General features: G+C 61.8%; 12 protein-coding genes and 1 non-coding gene across 13 annotated transcripts; 7 read left to right on the top strand and 6 right to left on the bottom strand.

The window, feature by feature from the left end:
- Positions 1-193: 193 nt before the first annotated feature.
- Positions 194-1,114, bottom strand: PAN0_003d2043 (uncharacterized protein; the record flags this gene model as incomplete). Its single annotated transcript, XM_014802997.1, has 1 exon — positions 194-1,114. The coding sequence occupies one exon, from the start codon at positions 1,112-1,114 to the stop codon at positions 194-196; it is 921 nt and encodes a 306-aa protein (XP_014658483.1).
- Positions 1,115-1,932: 818 nt separating this feature from the next.
- PAN0_t003d0004 lies at positions 1,933-2,037 on the bottom strand. Its single transcript has 2 exons — positions 2,002-2,037; positions 1,933-1,968 (listed from the first exon to the last, which is right to left on the bottom strand). It is a non-coding gene; the product is annotated as a tRNA-Cys (tRNA).
- A 264-nt stretch (positions 2,038-2,301) lies between these two features.
- Positions 2,302-2,957, top strand: PAN0_003c2044 (glutathione-dependent formaldehyde-activating; the record flags this gene model as incomplete). Its single annotated transcript, XM_014802998.1, has 4 exons — positions 2,302-2,393; positions 2,481-2,506; positions 2,582-2,644; positions 2,695-2,957. The coding sequence occupies 4 exons, from the start codon at positions 2,302-2,304 to the stop codon at positions 2,955-2,957; spliced, it is 444 nt and encodes a 147-aa protein (XP_014658484.1).
- Positions 2,958-3,416: 459 nt separating this feature from the next.
- Positions 3,417-3,984, top strand: PAN0_003c2045 (cyanase; the record flags this gene model as incomplete). Its single annotated transcript, XM_014802999.1, has 2 exons — positions 3,417-3,791; positions 3,859-3,984. The coding sequence occupies 2 exons, from the start codon at positions 3,417-3,419 to the stop codon at positions 3,982-3,984; spliced, it is 501 nt and encodes a 166-aa protein (XP_014658485.1).
- An 85-nt stretch (positions 3,985-4,069) lies between these two features.
- On the bottom strand, positions 4,070-7,108 carry PAN0_003d2046 (transcription factor; the record flags this gene model as incomplete). The annotated part of the gene is made up of 1 exon (XM_014803000.1): positions 4,070-7,108. One exon carries the CDS (start codon positions 7,106-7,108, stop codon positions 4,070-4,072), a length of 3,039 nt encoding a protein of 1,012 aa, XP_014658486.1.
- Positions 7,109-7,687: 579 nt separating this feature from the next.
- Positions 7,688-9,757, bottom strand: PAN0_003d2047 (uncharacterized protein; the record flags this gene model as incomplete). Its single annotated transcript, XM_014803001.1, has 1 exon — positions 7,688-9,757. The coding sequence occupies one exon, from the start codon at positions 9,755-9,757 to the stop codon at positions 7,688-7,690; it is 2,070 nt and encodes a 689-aa protein (XP_014658487.1).
- Positions 9,758-10,983: 1,226 nt separating this feature from the next.
- On the top strand, positions 10,984-11,928 carry PAN0_003c2048 (uncharacterized protein; the record flags this gene model as incomplete). Its single annotated transcript, XM_014803002.1, has 1 exon — positions 10,984-11,928. The coding sequence occupies one exon, from the start codon at positions 10,984-10,986 to the stop codon at positions 11,926-11,928; it is 945 nt and encodes a 314-aa protein (XP_014658488.1).
- A 515-nt stretch (positions 11,929-12,443) lies between these two features.
- On the top strand, positions 12,444-15,432 carry PAN0_003c2049 (6-phosphogluconate dehydrogenase; the record flags this gene model as incomplete). Its single annotated transcript, XM_014803003.1, has 3 exons — positions 12,444-14,061; positions 14,284-14,486; positions 14,548-15,432. 3 exons carry the CDS (start codon positions 12,444-12,446, stop codon positions 15,430-15,432), a joined length of 2,706 nt encoding a protein of 901 aa, XP_014658489.1.
- Positions 15,433-15,510: 78 nt separating this feature from the next.
- On the bottom strand, positions 15,511-15,959 carry PAN0_003d2050 (uncharacterized protein; the record flags this gene model as incomplete). Its single annotated transcript, XM_014803004.1, has 3 exons — positions 15,511-15,612; positions 15,682-15,855; positions 15,939-15,959. The coding sequence occupies 3 exons, from the start codon at positions 15,957-15,959 to the stop codon at positions 15,511-15,513; spliced, it is 297 nt and encodes a 98-aa protein (XP_014658490.1).
- A 212-nt stretch (positions 15,960-16,171) lies between these two features.
- Positions 16,172-16,954, top strand: PAN0_003c2051 (s-adenosyl-L-methionine-dependent methyltransferase; the record flags this gene model as incomplete). The annotated part of the gene is made up of 2 exons (XM_014803005.1): positions 16,172-16,777; positions 16,880-16,954. The coding sequence occupies 2 exons, from the start codon at positions 16,172-16,174 to the stop codon at positions 16,952-16,954; spliced, it is 681 nt and encodes a 226-aa protein (XP_014658491.1).
- A 403-nt stretch (positions 16,955-17,357) lies between these two features.
- Positions 17,358-19,194, top strand: PAN0_003c2052 (cytochrome P450; the record flags this gene model as incomplete). The annotated part of the gene is made up of 2 exons (XM_014803006.1): positions 17,358-18,913; positions 18,990-19,194. The coding sequence occupies 2 exons, from the start codon at positions 17,358-17,360 to the stop codon at positions 19,192-19,194; spliced, it is 1,761 nt and encodes a 586-aa protein (XP_014658492.1).
- A 67-nt stretch (positions 19,195-19,261) lies between these two features.
- PAN0_003d2053 (malonyl CoA-ACP transacylase) lies at positions 19,262-21,568 on the bottom strand (the record flags this gene model as incomplete). The annotated part of the gene is made up of 1 exon (XM_014803007.1): positions 19,262-21,568. The coding sequence occupies one exon, from the start codon at positions 21,566-21,568 to the stop codon at positions 19,262-19,264; it is 2,307 nt and encodes a 768-aa protein (XP_014658493.1).
- Positions 21,569-22,683: 1,115 nt separating this feature from the next.
- Positions 22,684-24,270, top strand: PAN0_003c2054 (uncharacterized protein; the record flags this gene model as incomplete). Its single annotated transcript, XM_014803008.1, has 1 exon — positions 22,684-24,270. The coding sequence occupies one exon, from the start codon at positions 22,684-22,686 to the stop codon at positions 24,268-24,270; it is 1,587 nt and encodes a 528-aa protein (XP_014658494.1).
- Between the last annotated feature and the right edge of the window lie 440 nt (positions 24,271-24,710).

A 24,710-nucleotide genomic window follows, 5' to 3' on the forward strand; every position in this document is an offset into this window, starting at 1 on the left:
TACAAAGATAAGAGCAAGCAAGCAGGCGCAGTAAGAGTACAAGTGGGTCCAAACAAAAGAGAAGCGAGTGTTCCGAGCTGGGGCAAAGAAAAAGTGAGTGTGGGGAGGGGAGTCGAAGCGAAGGTGTGAGGGCGTACGTCGTCCCAAGCCGTGCGAGAACGCGAAGGGGCGGTCCGATCGCGTGGGTGTGCGCCTAAAGGAAGGTGGTGAAGAGCAGCGCGGACGCAGCGACCATTGTGGTGATTCCGACGGCGGGCAGATTCATCATGCCGGGCGAGAGCATGCCGAGGCTGAGGAAGATGTTTCCGTACTTGCCGCTGCCGTTGGTGGAATTGAGTGGGACGAATCCGATCATCTTTGCCTTGTCTTCGCTCTCGAGATCTGAGCAGCTGGGGATCTCGCATTCGTCCTGCGGAGACACGTCCTGCTGACGACGGTACCAGCACTGTGTGCCCTGTGCGAAGCCGCAGCACGTGTTGACGAAGCCGTTGCCCCACGATGCCTGCTGGTTGACCGCGAGGTGGTTGACCATCGAGCATGTGGATTCCGTGATGGTCGCATCGCCACCGGCGGGTGCCGAGCCAGAAGCGGTGGACTCGGGTGCAGAGGCAGTGGACGAGGCGGTCGTGTTGGTTGCCTGTCGTGCCTCGAGAAGTGCCCGCTCCGAAAGCAGCGCCGCATCGTCGAGCGAACGCTCGAATGGCTGCGATACCGAGTCCGCCTGCAACTGCGCAGCCACCGCCGCCACCAGTACGAACAAAAGCGCCAACGATGGCAGCATGAACCTCATCTTTCTAGAAGTGATGTCGATCGGCGTCCAAGTCGACGCCAAACTGGATGGCGAGTCGCGTAACACGAGCGTGCGGGAGTGCGGGCCGAAAATGAAGCCGGGGTAATGACGAGGGGCCCGAGCGTGTGCAGACGCGAAGCGCGATACGATGGATCGCAACGACGTTGATGGCGAAACGTGATGGTGAGCGAGGGCTAGAGCGAGAAGTGGAAGAAGAAGAGAGGGAGATGGTGGCAGCGGGGTGTCAAAAAGTGGTGCTTTGGAAAAGCGGGTTTGCGGAGGTGGAAATGGCAGAGTGGCAGCGAGGCAGCAGACGATGATCATGTCCACACGGCTGCAGAGCGGTTACCTCGCTTCGCATCGTCGGGCATCAGCAGCATCAGCAGCAGCAGCAGCGCGCCAAAGCCCTGCCACAGCGGGCCAAACATTGCCCTCTCTCTTTCTCTCTCTGCCTCTCACCGTCTGAAATGCCTTTTTGGATTTCCAAATTCGCCGCGGGTGGGCGATTTTCCTGGGGGATTTTCTGCGCATTCCTCCGGTCCCTCCGTTCTGCCCTCGCCACGCCCGCATTAGTCGCTGCTGTCGCAGTTCCCCCGCAATGCCACCGCCAGCCATTCAGCGAGTCGAGACATGGCGCTGCAGCATCGTATCGACATCACTGCTCGCATCTGATAGCTGTATGGACGCGGCGGCAGAAGAGGGACGACGAGGACGATAGGGCGAATCGGCGGCGGGGTTCGAAATCGAATCGGCCTGACCCTCGCAGCAGCCACGCAGAGCACGGTCGTTTTTCATACGGCGACGCGGATGGCAGCAGGCGAGCCCCTGCTTGCAGCCCTGCTTGCAGCGCATGGGAATATTTCCACAAGCCCACCGCCTCGCCCGCGCGCTTTCACACCGGCGTTGCAGCGCGACGCTCGAAATGCCAAAATAGATCGCGATCCAGACCCGCGTTCCTAGCCCAAGCGAGCCTATCCCCGCCTCCGCTACTATAACAATTCTATCATAAGCTCACGCTCACGGCCATCATCGGGCTTGAGCTTGCTGTGCAGACCAACGTGTGACTGTCAAATAGCAAAAAGCAAAGGTAGCTCAACATAACCCACTGATCCGTAGCGTCGAGAGGAGCAAAAATAATATTGAGTGGAAGGTGGGAATCGAACCCACGACCTCAAGATTTTTCTAGGCGCCGCTCTTCGTCTGAAGACACGTTGCAATCTCACGCCAAACCACTAAGCCTCTCCCACGTCTTGTCTCACCGGCTTGAGAGAAGCGTACATAGCCCAAGCACGACCAATGTATTTGCGGCGCTGCCATCTTGGACAGTCACGGTTTACCCGCACCCCACCGGCCGCGTTTGCCGCGCTGACGCAGCGGTCTGTGCGTGACATGCCGGGGGTGTCGGGCGACATCCTCTTATATTTCAATGCTCCCCTCTGTCGGCGAGGACTGTCGAAGCAAGCCCCACCACCAACTTGACCAGCTTTAACCTAGATCTCACCCAGCTCAATATGCCTCTCAACGGATCGTGCCTGTGCGGAAAGGTCCAGGTCAGCGTCAAGGACGACGCGCTGCCGCTCAAGCCCGTCGTCTGCCGATGCACGTATGTAGTCCCCACTGCTTGACAAGCAGGTTATGATGGTAGCTGTAGCTGACGTTTTGCCTTTTTGGATTGACGATACGTGTGCAGGAACTGCCAACAGACCGCTGGCTCTCGTACGTTCACTTTCTCAATCTGTTTTGTCCGAACCGCACGTACTGACTGCGTCTGATGCTTTGTGGGTGGTGCAGCTTACTCGCTCGTGACCATCGTGCCTGAGGACAAGGTCGAGATCACCGGCGAGACCAAAGCCTGTAAGTCACCTCCTCCCTACATGCACCTTCGAAAGCGTCGACTAATGCAGCTTGGAACTCTTGGGCAGACACGGACACGACCACGACGAGCGGCAACAACTCCAAGCGCCACTTCTGCCCCGAGTGCGGCTCGCCCGTCCAGACGGTCAGCCCCACACGCGCTGGGCTGGCCATCATCAAGCTCGGCCTGTTTGCCAAGAGCGATGGCTGGAAGGACAGCATCGGCACGCCCGTCGCTCAGATCTTTACGCGCAACCAGAAGCCGTGGGAGTCGCTCATCGACGGCGTCCCCGCTGTCGAGGGCACCATGTAGGCGCGCACAGGACCGCACGCCATGTCGATCTCGCGAATAAAGCGCTGGAAATGCAATACGAAGTGGCCGGAACCAGGAGACGCATAGGATTCGAGAAAGCCTGTTTGTCCGCGGCGTGAATGTTGTGAAAGTGCGTGCGACCAAAGGCGCTGTTGTGGTGCAGTGTTGCGGCCGAACATAACCGATGCAGACGGCGTCTCAACGCCTCCGACCGAAGTCGAGCACCAAACGCCGATCCGTCAATGTGCGGGAAAAGGCCGAGATAAGGATGGCCTCGCTACTGTGGGGTAGATGGAGCGCAGGGTCCTATCGCGCCGGGCTCTGATGAATGAGCAAGAACGTCCGTGCATCCTCCACACTCCTCCTCTCCCGAGATAAGCACTTCCTCATATAACCTCGCCCCCTCTCGCAATCTTCCCCTTCACCACATCTCCAGCTCTTACGAGAATTACTGCCGCCATGTCGTCTTCGTCTTCTTCCGGTCAAATCCAGACGCCCAAGATCCTCTCTACGCTTCCGCCGATCTATGCGGCGCTGCATGCGGCCAAGACGAAATCGTCGCTCACGTTTGCGGACCTCGCCACCAAAGTGGGTAGGGATGAATGGTATGTGGCCGCCATCTTTTACGGCCAGGCCAAACCGGATGCTAGCGATGTCGCCAAACTCTCAGCTGCACTCAACCTGCCTCAGCGATACCTCGACGAGGCGTTTGGCGAGGACTACTTCCCCCACCGTGGTCTCGGCGATTTCCCACCCCAGGACCCCGTTCTTTATAGGCTGTACGAGGTCCTCGTCGTCTACGGATACCCCCTCAAACACCTCATCCATGAAAAGGTACGCTTTCCATCACCCCCCCNGGCAGAAGCAAAGGCTCACTCAGCTCATCTGACACGGCGCTTAGTTTGGAGACGGCATCATGTCGGCCATCGACTTTGAGGGTCACGTGGACAAGGTCAAGGGCGCCCAGGGCGAAGACCGCGTGAAGATCACTCTCGACGGCAAGTTCCTTCCCTACCGTCGCTGGTAATGCCCACACCACGCACGAAATCAAGCTCTTTACCAATGATGCCGCGGCAATGTGCCATTTTGTCGGTGAAGTGGGGGGATCAAGTCTAGTCCTCGGTGGGGTCACCGTATTCGAAGCAGCCGCGGTGTCTGGATCGGGCCTCGTCGAGTGCAGAGCCAAGTGCCTTGGTCATGGCGGGGTAGCTCTTCCAGTAGCGCACGCTGGTGTCGAGCAGCGCATACCCCTCGCGTGCCAGCTCGTAGTTGACACACCCCAGCTCGGGGCTCTTTCCAATCTCGGGCGCTTCGGGATCGTACAGGCTGACGTGGATGATGTTGGTGCCCGGCTCGGTATAGTCGATGTTGGCGATCATCTTCCGGCCCTCTGCGGCGATGGCGCGGAATCGGTCCAGGGCCTCTTCGACGTACTCGGCCTGCTTGCCATCGTACAGCCGGATGAACGACAGCCGTGCCTCTTTGGCCTGCGCCGCCAGACGCGTACGTCCGAACTTGGCCGCATCCAGCGGACGCAGGTTCTTGAACGACACGCTTTCTTGGTTGCCATAGTCGATGAACGAGACCTGCGCCTCCTTGAGCCCCGGTGACACCTTGCGGATCACCGCGCGGTACCACGCTCCGTCCTGGCTGAACTTGGCCGATACCAGGTCGCCGGCGCGTGGGATGAAGTGCGCGCCGCCAGCAGCGATGGGCGACTGGTGGTGGAGCGAGAACTCGTGCATGAGCGTTTCGAGTTGTTGGATCTGGTCGTCGAGCACCTGCACGCTGAATCCGAACGGCTCGTCGGGCGACGACGAGCCGCGCACGTCCGAGATGATGCAGTCGACGTACTCGGTGCGTGCGGGCGCGGGCGCTGCAGCCGACGCTCCGGCTGCACCACGGCCGTTGCTCGCACCTCCCCACGCCGGTGCACCGCCCCGCGCGGCTCCAGCACCGCCCACCGCACCGGCACTACCTGCATCAGCGTACGCAGCCTCCTCGGCAGCCGCATCGTAGCCCTGCCACACGCCGAGCTGAGCCTTCTTCGCCTTGTCCTCGGCGTCGAGCAGCTGCTTGTAGAACGGCGTGGACTCGGCGCTGTATCCGTGGACGCTGGCGAGGCCGTTGTCGACGAGCGCGATGGCGAGGTTGTCGGACTTGTTGAGGTAGAGCGCGCCGATGAAGCCGCCCACCTTGTCGGTGCTGAACACCTCGATCTCGACGTCGCGCTGGAGCGCGCGCAGCGTGGAGAAATCGAGCCCCTCGCGACCGAAGGGCTCGTCCTTTTCGGACGCGTTGCGCGCCGTCTTGGGCGCGCGGATGCCCGCCAGCACAAAGGTGAGGCGCACGTTCTCGCGCGGCACGATGAGCTTGAAGCGCGACGCCGACGCCACAAAGTCGACCACGGCCGCGATGCGTCCGGCGCGCTTGAGGCCGGGTAGGAAGGTGTTGGCCTTGGACGCGGACTCGGAGGCGTCGCCCATGCGCGGCGCCGGCAGCTCCTTGCCCGAGTGGATCCCCTTTGCCTCGGCGATCGCCTTGGCCTCGGCCTCGATGAGCGTGTCAAAGTCGGGCGAGCGGTCCTCGTCGTCGCGACGGTGCCTCTGCACAGTGGCGAGACCCTTGGAGATGAGCAGCAGCCCGATATCGGCGTCCTTGTTGCCCTGCTTGACCGTGGCATACTCGCGCTCGTCAAAGTCGCCGTCCTTGGGCTTGATGTAGTCCATCTGCACCGACACGTTCTTGCCCACGAGGCGCTTGCGCAGGAACTCGCGCGCCTCGGCCGCATACCCGGCCTGCTTGGCATCCTTGGCTTGCGGCTGGCGCAGCGACGAGAACTGGATGCGTCGCTCCGGGCCGAGCTTGCCGTCGGCGCCGCGCCTGCGCACCTGCACCGTGTCGCCCGAGATGATGCGCGTCACGACCGCGTCAAAGGTGCGCTGTGCCACGGGCTGGCTCGAGAGCGCGGTCGAGGCCGAGGCGGGCGCCGAGTACGACTGCCACAGATTAAGGCGCTTCTCCTTGGCGGCGCGCTCGGCCTGGCGATACTTTTCCATGCCGCCGTACGAGGCGAGCATGCCGGCGTGCCAGTCGACGCAGCGCGCCAGACCGGCGGCGAGCAGGAAGTGCGCAATGTCGCCGACCGGGTGGATGGCCAGGCCGATGAGCACGCTAGCCGACGGCGCGGCGGGCGCGGGTGCGGCCGAGGCGGTGTTGGCGAAGGGCGTGGGTGCCGCAACGGGCTGGGGCACCGAGAGCAGTGTGACCTTGATGTTGCGCTGCAGCAGACGGCTCTCGACAAAGAATTTTGCCTCTTCGCCGAACGGCTCGCTGGCGTCGGTGGGGCTAGCGCCGCCGCCACCGGCGACGCGGGGCGCCTTGATGCCTGCCAGGCTGAGGTTGATCATCTGCTGGTGTGTCGAGGAGAGCAGGAGGCGGACGCGGAGCATGCTGCCGTCGCGCACCTGCTCGACGATCGACTCGATGGGCTTGCCCTTCCACTCTGCGAGGAAGGCGGCGGTGTCCTCGGGCATCGAGTGGTGCACCTTGAGCAGGTCGTCGGGGCCCCACAGACCGACGCCAGCCGCGGTGGCTTCGTCCTGGACGGCGCGGAGCTTCTGCTTCCAGCTGCCCTCGTCGGCGTCGTCGGCGCGGCGAGCGACCGAGTCGTGCACCTTGGCCCAGCCGGCGGCGAGGATGTCGTGGGCGACGTTGGTGTCGGGCAGGCCGGGCGCCTTGGGTGGGAGGAAGACGTGGGCAAACTGGCGCGGTTGGGCGACGGCGCTGCCGGGGATTGCTGCGGGTGCGGGGACGGTGTACTCGATGCGGTAGCGGATCTCGCGGCCGACGGTGAGGAGGCGGAGGTATTCGCGCGAGGGGAATGCCTGCGGATCGTCTTCGCGGTCGCGGGAGCCAAGCCTGGGAGCAGCGATGCCGGCGATGTGGACGGTCTCTTCCTTGCCGGGGATGTTGACGCCCTTGGGACGGATGACGATGGTGTCGCCGGAGAGCACGCTTCTTACGATGGCGCTCTTGAGGGCGGGGACGAGCGGTGCTGCGGGCGTGGCGGTAGCGGCTGCACTGTTGGTGGGCGGTGGAGCTGCGCCGGCGGAAGTTGATGCTGCGGAGGCTGCTGATGCGAAGGGCATGGTGGGCAAGCGACTTGAAGCGATGCTGGCTTTGCTTTTTTGTGTTTCTTTGTTTTCTTTGAGGAGATGGGAAGCCGAAACGGAGACTTGTGTTTTAAAGTGTAGAAGTGGTGCAAGAGATTGAAATGCTGAAGGAAGGATGCGATGGAGGCGATGAGAAGGATGATGGAGGTGGAAGAAGAGTCAGATGAGGAGGGCGGCAGGTTGGGTGAGTTGGCTGCTGACTTGGGCTCAGTTGACTGGGTCCGTGCTTGCGTGGGGAAGCGGAAGGATCTTCGTTGAGCGCGGCGGTGGGTGAGGTGTCGCTAGTCGCAAGACCAACACACCTCTCTTCGCCGCCGCCGCAGCGAGCCCTTCCAATTGGTCCGGCTCGCGCTCCATCTCGATCGGCGTCAGACGAGCCAAGTCCCTCTCGCCAGACCAACACCGCCGCAAATCCTGCGGTCTCGACTTCTTCTGCACTGCTCGAATTGGCTCGGACCACCCTTTCGCTCAATTCGCAGGCTCGACCTAACATCCATAATCTTTTGCTTCCACCTCACTCGCAGTTCAAGTATCGTGTGTGATGATTGCGGCGAACTAGACCACCTCGAAGCTGAGACGCAACGAGCTGCGAGCATCGGTGACATTCTTGAGCGTGTTCATGAGCTCCTGGACGGTCTCGGGCGTGCGTGGCGTGCTGTCGCAGGTGGCGGTGGCATTGACAAAGCAGAGCACCGCCGAGAGATAGCGCTGAAAGGCCTGGTCGGCTTTGGCGGATTCGAATCTGCCCATGGCCTCGTTGGCGACGATCTCCTGCATCTTTTGCATGCACCACGACGCCCAGGTGATGGTCCAGGACTGCATCATGCCCGGATGCAGCCGGATGATGCCGAACAGCGCCGCGTAGTCGCACACGAGCACCTGGCGATCCAGCGCCACGTCCATCTCGCCACGCAGCCGTTGCTGCATCTTGTGCTTGAGCGCCGCGTCGCATGTGGTCGAGAGGCCGATCTCTTGGATGGCGTATTCGAGCGTGAGCCATTGGCCGAGAAAGAGGTAGATGAGAAACGTGCGTCGGATCTTGTCCTCTTCGTCGGTGGGGCCGGTGATGTGCAGCATGTCGTTCCAGTCCCACGCAAAGAGCGGACTGAGGCTGTGGTGCCACGCTTGCAGATCGTCGAGCACCTCGAGCACATCAGCCGGCTCAATGCCACGACCTTGCGCCCGATCCGAAAGGATGCGCCGCGACACCTTGCGGCACGTCGTGGCCAGATCCACAAAGTGATCGCGGAACTTGAGCCTTGCCGACAGCGGCCCGTTGTCCACGGCGGTGGGCATGGTGCGCTCCAGACTGATGTCTTCGTCGAGCAGCAAGGGAAGCGTGCGTCCGGCTTCGCTTCGAATGGCGTCGTAGACGTAGATTGTCCAAAAGAGGATCCTCTGGCGTATGCCATCGCGCCCCTCAAGGCGTGTGCCAAAGGGCTTTTCGAGGTGCAGCTCAAACTTTTTGGTGAGCCGGATCATTCCTTGGTGCGAGATGGGGTTGATGTCAAACACGCCTTCCACCGACATGTTGTCGACGAGAGGCGCGGGAGTGGAATCGGCGTGTTCGACCATGAGGATGATGGACTCTAGCGCATCGAATCCGTCGCGCACGAGGCGTTCACGATCCTTGATGAGGCGGCGGTAGTGGTCGTACAGGTCGGTCTGCAGCTCGAACCGGTTGGCCAATCTACTTGCGCCCGATCCGCGACAGGCGACGGCGATGAGCAACAGCTCCGACAGCGGCTGTTCGTTGTCGGGAGAGGAGGAGCCGGTGTCAAAGAGCCCTGCGAAGCGCGAAAAGTAGGAATGGTAGCGGGGCCAGTACCACTCTGGCCGGATGAAGCCTATACATTGGCCCATGCTGTCAAAATACGCCTTGGTGCACACGTCGAGCAGATGCTTGTCGAGCGAGGCGATGCCAAGCAGGCCGCCGACGAAGCCGACCTGGTTGGACGCGCTGCTCTCGAGGCTGGGCCTATCGAAGGGGTTCTTGCGTTTTGTGGATCGTGGATTGGAGCCTTCGACAATGCGGCGGCTAAGGAAGGCGGCATGCGACAGGATGGCTTCGGGAGACGACGATTCGGAGAGGTCTTGGATGGATCTGGGCGTGAATCCGGGATTCGCAGGCGAGACCGAGTCGGTCGAGGAGGATGCGGTGCTCTGGCGATGCTGCAGCGACGGAACCTGGAAGATGTCTTGTGTTGATGAGCCGAAGGCGGTGAAGAGGCCATTTTGGATGATTGGGACATCCGAAGGGGTGGTGGAGTCCGGAAATGTCGAGGCTGACGCGGAAGGCTGCGCGGTATTGTCGGCCGCTTCGAGCAGACTCGAGAGGCCGGGAGACATGGCGATGGCAGTGGCTTCGGCTGACTGTGGTGCGGGAAGCTGATCCGCCTCCATCTGCTCCTGCAGCATCTTCATGCGCTTCCCCATGCGTTTCTTGGGCGGATTGACGGTGAGGAGGCATTCTATCGACGAAGCATCGCAGTTGGTGCAGGCGGCAAAGCCCTGCTCCAGACGAGGTTCGCGATCGCACTTGACCTTGCGAAAGCGGCAGGCGTTGCAAGCGACCCAGAGCTTGCGCTTGGCGCTGGAGGCGGGCGGGTGTTCATCGGTGGGCATGTCGTGTAGTCCATGTGGGTGTGCGTCCAATGATCAATCTCGTCGACAGATGGAGGTGATCCGGGGCGATTGCCACTGGCGCGGAGGTTCAACTGATAATGCAGCAGCACCCTTGGCAGCCGGCGGCTGTTGTAGCTTAACTTTAGACTGGCTGAGTCGGCAAAGTTGGCCCCAGCGAGACGCCGCCGCATCACTTTAGCCGAGCGAACCAGGTGCAGCTTCGGGAAGCGCAATTTCCAATCCAAACAATGTTAGGCCGACACACTTCCCTCGCGCGAGCTCGGATCTGAGATCGTTGGTCAGGCGACAAGTCGATTTAGCGTAGATTTTCGATGAGCCCGATTTGCAAATCCAGGGCGCTGGCTGACATCCCTCGAACTGGAGGAGCATCGACGGGCTGGCAAAGCGAAATGCAGCGCCGTGCAGAACAATCAACGGCCACCGAGCATTCGAGCACAACCACCGCCGGCCTCTGCTCGCCTTCTCCCAGCCGCTCGGGAGGCCGTACGTTAGCGCCGACGCAGCGCCAACGTGCAGCGGCAACCGTCCCCTTTGATGCGCCAACGAGGTGGCCATGCCTAGGAAACCGGAGGCGTCGTACGCTTGGGCCCCTCCTTTGCCACCCACTGCGATGGTGTATGCTGCACCGCCAACCTCGAGGCGCTGATACGATGTAGGCGTGCAGTCGCAGCCGTGCTACAGAAAGCTTCCATACAGCGTATAGTGTGGCTTGTGGATTCGACGGCGAAAGAGAGGGCCTCGTCGCGCTGGCAACGCGCTTTCAGTCAGGTCGCCTTTTTTTGCCACGAGGCGATGGCCAGCCAAATTCGAGGGTCTCTCCTGCTGTATCCGAGCCAAGTCAACGGGGAGCAGCAGTGTCTCGCCGCCATTCGCCCCAGAGCCGGATGGATGCTCGACAGGCTCGGCGGGCTGAGACACAACGCGCCTGTCAGAACGCTGTCGGACTTGCCTCGTACGCAACGCCGCCCGCCCCTCCCTCCCTCCTCCTCTTCCTCCCTCCATCATCTTCACCGTACAAATTCTCGACCTTTTCTCTGTGTTCGACGGCGTGTCTCCCCATCTCTTCTCTCCTCCCCTCTCTTCAGTGGCTGGTTCCACATACATTCACCTTTGCTCCCCAATCCCCGAGGTCAGGACCTCTTCCCTGCATTCAATTGCTCCCACGTAGACAGCTGTGCTCTCTACCCTTCCGATCCATAGACATCATGCGCTCCTCGTTCTTTGCCGTCGCATCCCTCGCCGTGCTCGCCACGCTTGGCTTCAACGCCCCCGAGGCCGAGGCCAAGTCGCTCAGCAACAGGCATCAGCACGCCGGCCGTGCCATCGCCGCCCACCCGCCCCAGCGCAGGAAGGTGTGCAAGAACAAGAAGCAGTCCACCAACGCTTCCAACCACACCAAGCCAAAGCAGGGCGGCGGCGCTTCCGCTGGCTCCTCGGCTGGCTCGTCCGCTTCGTCTAACGCCGGCTCCTCGGCTGGTTCTTCGGCTGGCTCGTCGTCCGGCTCCTCGGCCGGTTCCTCGTCGGGCTCTTCGGGCCACTCGCACGCCTCCGCTTCGGCCTCGGCTTCTGCCAGTGCCACTGCGTCCTCCTCTGGCTCGGCTGCCTCGTCGTCTGCCTCGTCGGGCTCGTCTTCCGGCTCGTCGTCGGGCTCCGGTTCCTCCGCTGGCTCGCCCTCGTCCAGCGCTGGTGCTGCGCCGCCCAAGAGCCCCTGGGGCAACTGCTTTGATCTCACCGCCACCGCCTTCCAGCCCAACTGGAAGGGTGAGGCGACCACCACCTGGTGCGGCGTCGAATTCGACAAGAGCGCGCCCATCATTGCGCTGCCGCTCCAGCAGCTCTCGCAGGCTTACGGCTCGGGCCAGTCGGTCACCTACTACTCCAACCAGGGCCTCTGGAACTCCATGATCTCCGACTGGTGCGGCCGCGAGCTCGTCATCGAGGGCCCCGGCGGCAGCTTCAAGGCCTACTTTGGCGACGCCAACGAGTGGACCTCGGTCGACGTCAACATGAACCTCTTCACCAAGCTCAAGGGCGTCGGCATCGGCTCCTACGCCGACCCCGACGCCGCAGGCTGGATGCACAACATCAAGGGCTGCTTCACCGGCAACAAGGTCAACCTCAAGGACGGCTACCCCTTGTCGTACAACTGAGAGCGCACCTCTCGGGTGCATTGCTCGTCGCTGGTTCGACGCATGCTTTGGCAGCAAAGGTGCATTGCAGAGCGGGTCTCTTGCATAACACCTCGCTGTCTTTTTCCCCCTCGTCTTTTCATTGGAGCCCAACGGATTTGCAACTCCCTCTTCCTGTCACCATGTTACCCCCCTTCCCCACTGTCACCCTTGTGTAACGCCACGCAATCTCCTTACGGGAGCAGTTGCGCGCAGTCGCCCGCTCGCAGTGCGAGTCGTTGGGATTCGCGCCTGCCTTTCGCCGTCTTAGAAACACCATTTTCTGCGTGTGCACAACGAGTGGGTTGGACGTATGAGCAGCAGCCCGAGGTGGAGGTGGGGTGGTTGTGCGTTGTGTACTTGGCCCACCCAGCCACGATGGGGGTGGGATGAAGTGGTGCAAATGAACCCACGGGCGTTGAATTGCATCCTAACCCTCGACATCCGCTCATCCTCGCTCGCTCGCCTTCCACCTCGACCAAGACCGACCTGCCAACATGCTGATTGCGGCCATCTTTACCCTTCTTTTCAGCACCGTTGGGGTGGTTAGTGGTCAAGCTGGGCCTGGTGCACCAGCGGATCAAAGCCAGAGCCAAGGCGAGGTGCAGGCAGGCGAGAGCGTGTTTGGATCCGGATGTCGCTGGGATCCGACGCAGAGCAACATTGAGGAGGTGACCTTCACCTTTCGCACGGGCGAGGCGCCTCCTTCGACGTGGTTTGCCGACGTGCACACTGCCAATCAGGACGCCGAAGCGCAGGCCTCCAAGCTTCGACGCCGAGCCGATCCGCCACCTCCACCACCGCCTCAGCCACAACCGGATCAAAGCAACGTCAGTGACAAAGACAAGGCGATGGTAGCGGAGAAACTGAGTCACCAGCCGGTGTTGGATGCTTCGTACCACACACGCCTTATTGATGTGCTCACCTACCGCGCGCGATACGGCACATTTGGCAGTAGCCTCAACAGTGCCGGATGTGCGCTTCCTGCATTCAGCGAGCGACTGGCGCACTTGGAGCGACAGGAACGCGAGATTGTCAACAACTACACCCGAATGCACATCCACACCGCCGGACCCGACAACAGCCCCAACGCAATGTTCTACTGGGCCGGTCTGTCGAACTATGACCCGAACGTGCATTCGGACCTGATTCAAACAGTCGTGTTCTACGGCGATGGATGTGCCGCCAACCCTCGCGTTGGGCTTTGCATCTATGCTGCCGAATACAGCAACTTTCGCTACAACGCCGAAGACCACATGTGCATGGGCAGCGACATGCCCGTTTTTTACCCGGTCAACTCCCCCATGACCGTCGTTTACCGCACCCAGAACGGATTTAGAACCCAGGAGGCGTGGATCGACAACAAGATGGTCAGCTACCTAAGGTCGGCCGGCGACCAGGTCATGAATAGCTTTGTTATTACGCAGGAGTGCAAGAACTGCACCTGGCCCATCTCGCCCCAGATCTACTCGAACATTGTGCTCAAGTTCTCGACGCCAGAACCGCATTTCGACGAGCTGGGATTGTGCACCGGCGGCGCAAAGCTCAAAGCCCCGCCGAGAATGCTCGACGGCGGAAAGACTTGGATCATTGACGAGGTGTGGGTGCCCGCGGGAAAACACCTTGTCGTCAAGGGCGAGGGCGAGGCCAACGACGACAACTCTGCAGGCAAGAAGGACGACAGCGGTAAGCAGGGTGATGGCGGCGCCCAGCAGAGCAAGCACAAGAGCGCCAAGAAGCAGGGCCAACAGGGCCAAAAGGGTCAGCGCAAAAAGCACGGGCAGCACGGCTCAAAGGGTCAGCCTGGCCAGCAAGGTCAGCCTGGACAGCGGGATCAATCGCGCCAACAGGATCAGCCCCGACAGCAGGGCCAGCCCGGACAGCAGGGCCAGCCCGGACAGCAGGGTCAACCTGGACAGCAAGGCCAGCCTGGACCGCAAGGCCAGCAAGGCGCCGGACAGTCCGGACAGCAGGGACAGCCCGGCCAGCAAGACCAATCCGGACAGCAAGGCCAGCAGGGCCAACCCGGCCAACAGGGCCAACAGGGTCAACAGGGCCAACCTGGACAGCAGGACAAGAAGCACGATCATGGCGACAAAAAAGCCGGCCAGGGCGGTAAGGAGGGCCAGCGCTAGACCCTGCGAAATAGCCGACGTCGCCGGGCACTTTTCTTTGCATGTCCCCACCGCACCCCCACGTCCATTGCTTTACCCCACTCTTGTTTCTGTTGCGTTTGCCGGTGTCTCTCCTGGCTCCACCCGGTCCGTTTCTCCGTTTCTGGCTTCGATGTTTCGTCTCCGTGTCTGAATAATGCATTCCGTGTGTTGCGAAGCCAAGATGTGGCGTGTGTTGCGGTGTGTGGCTCGGTGAATTTCCCGGATCCTCCCTCCACTGCTCGAGCTGCCCACCTGGACGACAGTGACCTGAGCGCATCCACCTTGCTCACCACCATCCCCACTCTACGCCGAACCAACAACAAACACCGCTTGACAATGTCGAACGCAAAGGGAACCGTCGGATTCATCGGCTTGGGCAGTATGGTGAGTGGCCGAACCCGGACGCGGTGGAGGTCTGCATCGTAACTGACCTGGCGAACTGTAGGGCAAGCCGATGGCAGTGAATGTAGCCAAGGCAGGGTTTGGCGTCAAGGCGTTCGATCTGCGCGCCGAGGCAGTCGAGGCGTTTGTACAGGCCTCGGCGAGCCATGGTGGTGCAGGCGCAACGTCGGCGCTGGACGCTGCTACGGGAGCCGACTTTCTGGTGCTCATGGTGGTCAACGATTCACAAGCCCGGTCGATCCTGTTTGATCGAGAGACGCCGGAAAGCAAGACCCCACTCGAGGCGCTTAATCCCTCAGCAAGCGTGATTCTCATGGCCACCTGTTCTCCCGGTGCTGTGGTGGCGTTGGAGAAAGACATGCTGGCCGTGCGGGCCGACGTTGCACTGGTGGATGCACCCGTTTCGGGCGGTGTGAGCGGGTCCACAAACGGCACACTGACCATCATGGTCGGCTGCGCACCCGCCGCATACGAACGCTCCCAGCCCGTGCTGTCAGCAATGGGCGATAAGCTGTACCACATGGGCAACGACGTGGGCAAGGGCAACAGCATGAAGGCGATCAACCAGGTGCTGTGTGGCATCCACGTCGCTGCGGCCGCTGAAGCCCTTGCACTCGCCACCAAGCTAGGTGTGGACCGCGGAACTGCGCTCGAGATCGTCAGCAACTCGGCAGCCAGCTCGTGGATGCTGCGCGATCGAGGCCCGCGAATGCTCCAGGAAGAACCAGAGATCCACTCCATGACCCAGATCTTTGTCAAGGACCTAGCGATTGTTGCCGAGGCAGGCAGGCAGTACGGAGCTGCTCTGCCGCTCAGCGTCGCCGCACAACAGATGTTCGTCGCGGCCGATGCGAGGGGCCAGCGACACATGGACGACTCGAGCGTCATCCGTTGCTACGAGGCACTCAACGGCCCTATTCCCAAGTAACTCCCCAATCCAGCCGGTAGCTTCTCCTCTGTGTGTAGCCGCTTTGTGAAGAAATGCACTCGTATTGGTGGCGCGAATCTACGCCGAGCCAACGAGTTCTGTGAGCGCATTTTCCATATCGCCCTTGTGCTTGGCAAGTGTGGCCTCGGCGACGCTGCGCGACACGAGCAGTTCCGAAACCTATGCAAACAAAGCTTGCGGATCAGCCACATGTTGAGCAAACTGCGGAGAGGGGGCTTTGGCACTTACGATAAACTCGACATCTTCCTTCTTGAGCTTCTGTCCCTGCGCGGGGCCTGCTGCGAGGTGCGCAGGCATGACAGCGGCTTGGTCGCCAAAGCACAGCGCCTGCACCGTCTTCTCCATGCGGCCGCGCTCAAAGCTGTAGCCCGCCGAGTCAAAGTCGGCCCACTCCTGGATCACCTGCAATGTCAAAATGGCGTAGGTGAGGACACGTCAGTATGGCCGTGCGCGAGACCAGGATAGGTGGTGAGTGTGTAGCGCACCTCTGCCTGTGGTTTCGCCATGGTTGCTGTGGTGATGGTGCTGAGAGATGCGGGGAAGGAAATGAAGATCGAGGAAAGACAGACTTGTTCGGATTTCGGGCAAAAAGGCGTCCTCTCGGCTCCACTTTTTTTTGGGACGCTTCGCAGTTCTTCTTGCAACATGCCGCCTTCATCCTTGGATTGCCAGCAGCCTTACGGACTCGTAGGGTGCCCTGCCCTCGTCGCTGCTCGCCATGATCCCCACGCCCTCGCTGGGACACCTGACCAGGTCCGACTTGCGGCGCGTGTACGAGCCGGCCGAAGACAGCTTTGCGCTCCTAGATGCGCTCGAGGCGGATGCCGACGCTCTACGCACCTCGCTCGGCACATCTGCTCCTCTGTGCGTCGAGATTGGCTCGGGCAGTGGCGTGATCACCGCATTCCTCGCGCAGATCCTCGGTGCCACCGCTGCGGCGTACGTTGCTATCGACGTCAACGAGCACGCCAACCGCTGCACTGTCGCCACGGGCAAGCACAACGGCGTGCGAATCGAGGCTGCGCGTGCGTCGCTGCTCTCGGCGCTCCAACCGAGGGCGAGGGAAAAGATCGACGTGCTGCTCTTCAACCCGCCGTACGTGCCGACGGAAGAAGAGGAGGAGCAGATGGCGCAGCACGACAAAGACATCGCCGGTGCATGGGCTGGCGGCGCAACGGGCACAAAGCTCGTCGATGCGCTCATCGACCACGGCGTCATTGCGGATGCGCTTGCGCCCAACGGCAGATTCTATCTCGTGGCCATCAAGCAGAACGACCCGGAAGGTATCGTGAGCCGCCTTTGCAGCCAGGCGCTCCAAGCCGAGGTAAGTTGTGCTCGTCATGCGCTGCCCTGAGACTGCCATTGCGCCACATGCTGACTTCAGCGATCTGCCGCCTGTGTTGCCATCGATGTTGCATTGTCATAGGTGGTGCTGAAGCGTCGAGCAGGAGGAGAGCATCTGCACATCATCCGCGCCATCAAGCCCGGATCTAACAAGTAGCATCCTCCAGCCGCCGAACAAAGATACCCGCCGTAGTCATGCTTTAGGTTCAGTCTGCGCAGATGCACAACCTTGAGCCGGGCCGATGGCATGTAGCGGCAAACTGTTGTGCCGGATGCTCGAACGTGTGTGATGAAGGAGCAAACAGCCGGGTTGCCACGCAAGGCGCGCGTTGTTCTGCAACGATGAATGAAGTTGGCGGGGACGATGTGCGAGAGAGCGAATTCCGAGCTGATTCCGCGGCTTTGGGGGATCGGTGAGTTCGGCGCGAGCACAACGTGTCAGGAAGCGTTACGGCAGCCAAAGATGGCCTGCTGGCCCAAGCTAACAAAGGTGGAGGGAGGGGTGGGGCTTATCGTCCCAGCACACACCATCACACCCCTCCTCATTTCGCCCGTTCAGTATGACAGGCGGCTCGTCGTCGAGGTCGTCCGCCCAGGCGTTGCTGGCGTGGGTGCAGCTGCATCCGTTTGCGGCGCTCGCCACGCTCGTGGTGCTGTTCGTCACCTACAAACTCGCGCTCAAGCCGGTGCTCTTCCCCTCTGCGTTGCGCGACCTTCCGCGTCCGAAGCGCGCATCCTACCTGCTCGGGCAGCGTCTAGTCGAAGCCAAGGGGCTCACCTACACCGACCCTGCCACCGGTGAAAGCGTCGAGGTGCGCGGTCCGGGCGATGTGACCAAGCACTATGCGCGCACGCTCGGCAGTGCGGTCTACGTCTTTCCCGAGCCGTTGGGCGGCGAGACGCTGCACATCGCGGATCCCTACGCGCTCAACGCGATCCTGTCGGACATCGACTCGTTCCAGTCCGACCTGCTGCGCTCGAGCATCATCGAGTTCATCGTGGGCAACGGCATCGTCACGCGCTACGGCGATGCGCATCGCAAGCAGCGCAAACTCATGTCGCCCGCCTTCTCCCCCGCCCACCTCAAGGCGCTCACACCCACCTTTACCGCCTACGCCGAGCGTATGTGCAACAACATCGCAGCCGAGCTCGATGCGAAGCGCGAAAAGAGCGTGGATCTCGCCGAGTTTCTGGACTGCACCATGCTGGACATCATCGGCATGGCTGGGTTTGGATACGACTGTCGCGCGCTCGAAAAGGGCCGTCAGGGCTCCGAGCTGTCGGCTGCGTTCAATGCGGTCAATCAGGCAGCCATCGACTTTGGACCCGGTCGTGCACTTCATCTCGGCCTCAGTGCGTTGCTCTACCCCAGGGCGGCGACGTGGCCGCTGTCCGAGGCCAACCGGCGCATTGCCAAGGTGAACCGCGTCATGGACAGGATCACCATGCAGATCGTGGCAGACGCAAAACGCAGGGTGGAACAAGAGGGCGAGGAGATCAGCGACAAGAAGGATCTGCTCTCGCTGCTCGTCAAGAGCAATCTCGGGGCTGGGGTGGCGGATCGCATGACGGACCGCGAGATCGGCGGGCAGATTCAGACCTTCATGTTTGCAGGCTACGAGACGTCGAGCGTCACCACCTCGTGGGCACTCTACTTTCTCTCGCGCCATCCAGAGGTGCAGCAAAAACTGCGCGACTTGGTCAGCGCTACCCTGCGCGAGCGCAAGGGTGTCGGGCTCGACGACCTTGTGCCGGCGGATCTGGGCTACGACGACGTATGGTGTGACGAGTTGAGGTATCTCGACTGGGTGCTGGCAGAGACGCTAAGGCTGTGTCCGCCCGTGCCGGGAAACGACCGCGAGGCTGCACGCGATGCCGTACTGCCCCTCATGACCCCCGTCACACTCAAGGACGGGAGGAAGATCTCGCAGCTGCGGGTGCCCAAGGGCGCGCGTGTGACCATCGGCATCAAAACCGTCAACTACGATCCCAACCTCTTTGGCCCTGATGCTGACGAGTTCAACCCGGACCGATTCGCCAACCTCCCCCAAGCCCACGCCAACGCAAAATTGCCGCCGTACAATACTTACTCGTTCATCGGCGGGCCCAAATCTTGGTAAGCGCCACCCTCTCCTTGTTGCCCAGAAGAAGAAGATTTTACTGACTCGATGCTTTTTGTTTGGTGGGGACAGCATTGGCGCCAAGTTTGCGCTGACCGAGATGAAGGTGCTGCTCATCGTGCTGCTGGGTCGCTTTGGCTTTGCACCCGTGCCCGGCGTGACGATTCGCCAGCACCAGGCGCTCATCGTGCGTCCGCGCGTCGAGTCGGCTTCTCAAGGTCCTGCTGCCGGCATGCCGCTCATCGTCACGCCGCTCTCCCACACCACCTCCTCATAGTCACGAAGGCAACCTTGCAATAGAAACAGTGGCGAATGAAGAAAAGTGGGGTATTGCCATTGCGATCTCAGCCTCCGTCGGCAGTGAGTCTGTCTGCGTCCATGGCGGGCTGGGCGGGCAGGATGGCCTGGCGCTTCGAGACGTCGGCGAGCACCTCGGCGAGCTGCTGCACGTCGTCGAGCGTGGCGAGCGACCACACCTCGTACGCCGACTGGGCGTCGGGCTGGTGCGCCTGGCGCTGCTTGTCGCGGTACGCCAGCTCCTTGCTCAGCAGATGCGCGCACGCGCGGCCGGGCCCGAGGCACACGAACCTCTCCACGCCCTGGGCGATGAGCGTGTCGATGGAGCTGAGCCAGTCGACCGGCATCGCAAACGCGCCCGCCAGATCGTCGCGGATCGTCGCGCTGTCTCGCATCACGCGGCCGGTTCGGCTCGACACGAGCGCAAAGCCCTCGGCATCCGACAGCGGCATGTTCTTCACCGCCGGCCGCAGAAAGTCGGACGCCTCGAGCATGAGGCTCGTGTGGTACGCGCCGGATACGGGCAGATTCACCGCGCGCGCACCCAGATTCTTGGAGCGCAGACGGTCGCAGCAGTACGACACGCCCACACGCGTGCCGGACAGCACGATCTGCAGCTGGCTGTTGATGTTGGCCACCTCCACCACCTCGTCGCGCGCCACCGACGCCACCTTGCCCTCGCGAATGTCGCGCGACACCTGCTCCACCTCGCGCAGCACCGCGCCCAGCTTGCCCGGACGCACCACCACGCCCGACATCTGCGTGCGCTTCCATCCGGGCGGCTGCTTGCCGTTCACCGACGCGTCCGCCGCGTCCTCGTCGTACAGCAGGTCGGCGCCCTTGCCGCTGCCCGCGTTGGCAAACGCCCACGTCTCGTAGATGCTCTCGGGCGGCGTGCAGCCGGGCGGGAAGAGTACGGGGTGCTTGGCGGTATAGTGCGACGCCACGAGCCCGCGGTGGCGCAGCAGCCGCACCGCATCGTGCATGTCCATCGCGCCCGACCCCACCAGCGCCGCATACACGCCCGAACCATGCCCCGACGCCCACTGCACGTGGTCGCGCACCAGATCGATCGAAAACTCCTTGCGCAGCACATTCAAGAACGCGAGCGTGCACGTGAGGATGGCGGGCTGCGCATTCTCGGCGCGCGTCAGTTCGAGCTGGTCGCCCGAGAAGACGAGGTCGCGCAGCCATCCGCGTCGGCTGCGTGCGACGGCGGTGCCACTCGCCGAGAGTCCCTGCTTGGGATCGAGCGAGCGCGTCTTTGCGAGCTCGGCCTCAAAGAGCTCGCGCTGCTCGGCCGAGTGGGCGCGCTCGCCCTGGATAAAGTGGTGCGAGTGGACGCCCGGCGTGGCCATGAGCGCCTCCTCGGCCTGGTGCCACACGGAGCGTGCGGATCGGAAGGCCTTGTAGAGGTCCTTGGACATGGCCACGTACTGCGAGCCCTGGCCGGGGAAGATGAGCGCGGTCTTTTTGCGCACGATGCCGATACCGGGGTGGCCTTGCCCCACACCGCCGGTCGCTGTGCCGGCGAGGGGCGGCTGCGTGCCCGGCGCCACGAACGACGACGCGTTGAACGAGGACGAGGGCGAGGAAAAGTAGGTGTGCTGCGGCAGCGGATGCTCGCTGCGTGTCGAGGGCGAGTAGCGATGCTCGTATCGGTTGGCGAGCGCTTCGTCGGTGGGGACCTTGCTCGTGCTCGAGCTTGCGGTGCTGCTGCCACCACCACCACCACCGCCAAACGTGGAAGGGGCGGAAAGATGAATGGTGTCCATCTTGCGTTTGCCATAGTTGGGGATGGCGCCCTTGCCGGCGTTGCCCATGACGATGGGCGCGCTGGCTGCCTTGGCGTGCGACGCAGGCGTTGGCGCTTCGGAGCCGACGGGACCGCCCTGGCTCTTGGCACCGCCGCCAAAGGCCCAGGTGTCATCGAGCTGATCGGAAGCATTGGTGGATTTTGAGCGGACGGACGAGGATGCGGGATGCGCTGCGGGTCCCGCTGTGTCGAGCACGGCGGCGCTGCTGCGTGAAGCATGCGTGGTGCTGATTCCGGCGTGGCCAGCGGATGACGCCGAGGCCTCTGTGGATGCGCTGGATGATAGTGTGGATGATGAGGATAAGAGAGGATGTGCCGAGGGGCCCAGGGTGCGGTAGCGCGCCACGTATGCCGGGTCTCGAATCTGGGCGAGCGACTGGCGCCTGCTGAGCGCTGTTGTTGTGGTGGGAGGCGGTGCGGTGCTGATGGCAGTGGACGAGTGCCGCGGGCGTGAGGGTCCAGCCACGGGTGATCTGGAGTAGGCGGCCGACGAGAGCAGCTCCCTGGCGGCACCGCCGTATCGATGTGCCGAGACCATGTTGCTAAGTGAGTGTGATGGTGTATGCATGCCGCGTCGGCATTCCCGATGGTTGCGTGGTGGTGCCGGGTGGATGTTTTGCCTGTTTGGCTGTTGCTATTGTCGGTCCGAATGTGACATGGAGGAGGCAAATGTGTCGGCGGTGCTGTCGGTGGTGATCGTAGAGGAGGATGGAGCGGGAGATCCGGGGTCGAGTCAGGCCCGAGGAGTCGAGGTCGCGAGAAGGCGGGGGCGAGGGGGGCAGCGCCAGTAAAAAAAGTGGGAGCGCAGCAAGAGCCAGCAGGCGTCGGGCCTTCCTACGAAGAATAACCGGGGACCTCTCTCTCCCCGCGCTGGAGCCTGTTGAGAGCGAGGCTGGCGCCGTGTCAGCTGCTGAGTGATGCAGGTGCGGAACGCTGCCGAGGTCGAGAGAGCAGAGAGCGGTCAGCGCGCGCTGCGTCCATCGGATCACTCCGCTGAAAGCGGACCGGCCGATCGTGGGGTTAGAGCGCTTTGGCCGCATCCGCCGCCTCCTGCCCGAAAATTCACGGGCATCCACGCGACCCATTGATCCGGCCGAGACGTCCGACCTGCAGAAAGTAACGGTCTAACACAGCTCACGGAATTCGCGGCCTCATCTTTGCCATCGACGACACTGACCGACGAGCCGACGAGCCGTCTGCCCGAACATGCTAAGACCGAGGAGCGGGGCTAATGCAAGAAGCCGCATCTTAGCTTCCGAGACTAGGCAGACACTGGCATGTTCGGCCCGCCCACTTGTGCTCTCTGCCGGGTGCACTGCGTCGAATCATAGCGCAAGTGTTGGGTCAGGCACAGTACGAGCGCGCGTTGCGTGGCGTGGCATGGCATGGACCTCAAAGATGCAGCAGAAGTCCAACTCTGTGGATGCTGAAGGTGCCAAAAAAGTGTTCGCCCGCATCGGAGATTAAAGAGGTACTGTAATCGCCGGCGCATTTGCGAACGGCAATCGTGAATCCGGTAGAACCCTGGGCCATGGAAGCCTCCACAACTTTTTCATTGTCCCCGCCGAGTCCACTTTCATACAAAACACCCACCATCCATGACTTCATGACTTGGACGCCCATGCAACCGTCCATACCACTCTAGCATTTCCGATGTCGTCCTCAACCTCGACGATCTCGGCGTCGGCGTCGGCGCCGCTCTACAATGCCGGGACGCTCGGCAAGGTTCGGCAGCTGGTGGGTGTGGCCGCACTGTGCTGTGCCATGCTTTTGACACAATCGGCGCTCGGACAGACGGTGGTGCCCATCCGCAGCATCGCACGCAGCTTTGGCGTCGAGTCGTCCGACGCTCAGCAGTCGTGGTTCGCAGCCAGCTTTTCGCTTACCGTCGGCACCTTCGTCCTACCCGCCGGCCGCATTGGGGATCTCGTCGGCCACAAGCCCGTCGTCATCGCCGGCTACCTCTGGCTTGCGCTCTGGGCACTCCTCGCGGGTCTGTCGCACTATACCCGCTCGTACATCTTCTTTGACGTGTGCCGTGCGATGCAGGGAACCGCGTGCGCTCTGCTGCTGCCCAACTCGCTCGCCATTCTTGGTCGCGTCTTTGCACCGGGAAGCTTTGCAAAGCACCTCAGTTTCTCGTTCTTTGCTGCCACCGCACCCAACGGCTTCCTTGTCGGCGCGGTGTTTACGACGCTTATGGACATGAATCGCAGGATGGGCTGGTACTGGGGGTTCTATGTCATGGCTATCGTGGCGACCCTGCTGGCAGCGCTGTGTGTCTGGGTGTTGCCGTCCGAGCAAGAGATGCAGGCGGTCAGCAGGTCGTGGAGCAAGGACCACGCGGCTGCGAACAGCGAGGGGCAACTAGAACCCGAACAGGCAGTAGGGAACAAGGGCAGATGGTGGGATAGGGTGGATCTGTTCGGCACGGTCACGGGCGTTGCGGGACTCGTGCTGTTCAATTTCGCCTTCAACCAGGCGCTCGTGGTCGGATGGCAGACGGTGTACGTCTACGTGCTGCTCATCGTTGGCGTTCTGCTCATTGGTGTTTTCATCGCAGGCGAGTCGCGCGCGCTGTATCCGCTGCTACCCACCAGCGTCTTCCATCTGTCCGGCAGTCTCATTTTGCTCTCGCTCGCGTTCGGTTGGGCCTCGTTCGGCATCTGGATCTTCTACCTCAACCTCTTCCAGCAGCTCATCCGCGGCTACTCGCCCATCTTCACCATTGTCAGCATCGTCCCCGCTGGTGTTGCTGGCATCCTCGCTGCCTTTTCCTCGGCTTACATTCTCGGACGTACGAGCGCTCCCCTAGTAATGCTGCTCTCGCTTTCGGCGTTCTGCATCGGCAGCATTATTAACGGGGCAGCTCCAGTTGGTGTCCCTGCGCTCACGTATGTATCGTCGGCCATAATGCCGTTTGGGATGGACATGAGCTTCCCTGCCGCAAGCATCATCCTTAGCGACTTCTTGCCATCGCACCAGCAAGGAACAGCAAGCAGCATCGTTAATACGATCGTCAACTACGCCATCGCGCTCGGACTCGGATTCGCAGGCGTTGTGGAGACGCACGTCAACGACGAAGGCCGCAATCCGCTCAAGGGCTATCGGGGCGCCTTCTACATGGGCATCGGCTTTGCAGGCGCCGGTGTCGCATTGGCGCTCGCCAACCTGCTTCTTCACACCCGATCGAGTCGGAACGCAAGCTCCCACGCCGAAACCAAGACGGAGAAGGCATAGAGCGGAATACGCAGCGAAAGACCAAGCTGAAGGAACAGAAAAGCATCTGTATAGTATTGGCTAATCGCATACACTTCGCATTGAGAAGAACGAAGCGTGACGAGGAGGGCTGTGCCGGCGGCAGTGGTGTGAGTGATAACGAGGCAGTGCGTGCATGAATTCCTATGTCCTCCAACTCTTGAGCCGGCGAAAAAGGTAGGCGCCGCGACAAGCGTCGTCCAAGTGGTGAACAGCGATGTGCAAGGTGCCGAAAGACACTCCGTCGAGCCATGCGAACAAGGTGCCGAGCAGACCGCCGAGCCGACAGATGCTTTTTCTCGAATTGCTTTTTTCCTCGCGATTTTTCCGGTGGTGGGCGGGCGGTGAAGGTGCCGAACCAGCAGCCGAAGATTCGCCCACCGCGTTGTTCGGCAGCTTGTTCGGGAAGCCAGCCTGCAGTG

Source organism: Moesziomyces antarcticus (assembly GCF_000747765.1).
Source record: "Moesziomyces antarcticus DNA, scaffold: scaffold_v10003, strain JCM 10317, whole genome shotgun sequence".
In the NCBI taxonomy this organism is placed as follows: Eukaryota; Fungi; Basidiomycota; class Ustilaginomycetes; order Ustilaginales; family Ustilaginaceae; genus Moesziomyces; species Moesziomyces antarcticus.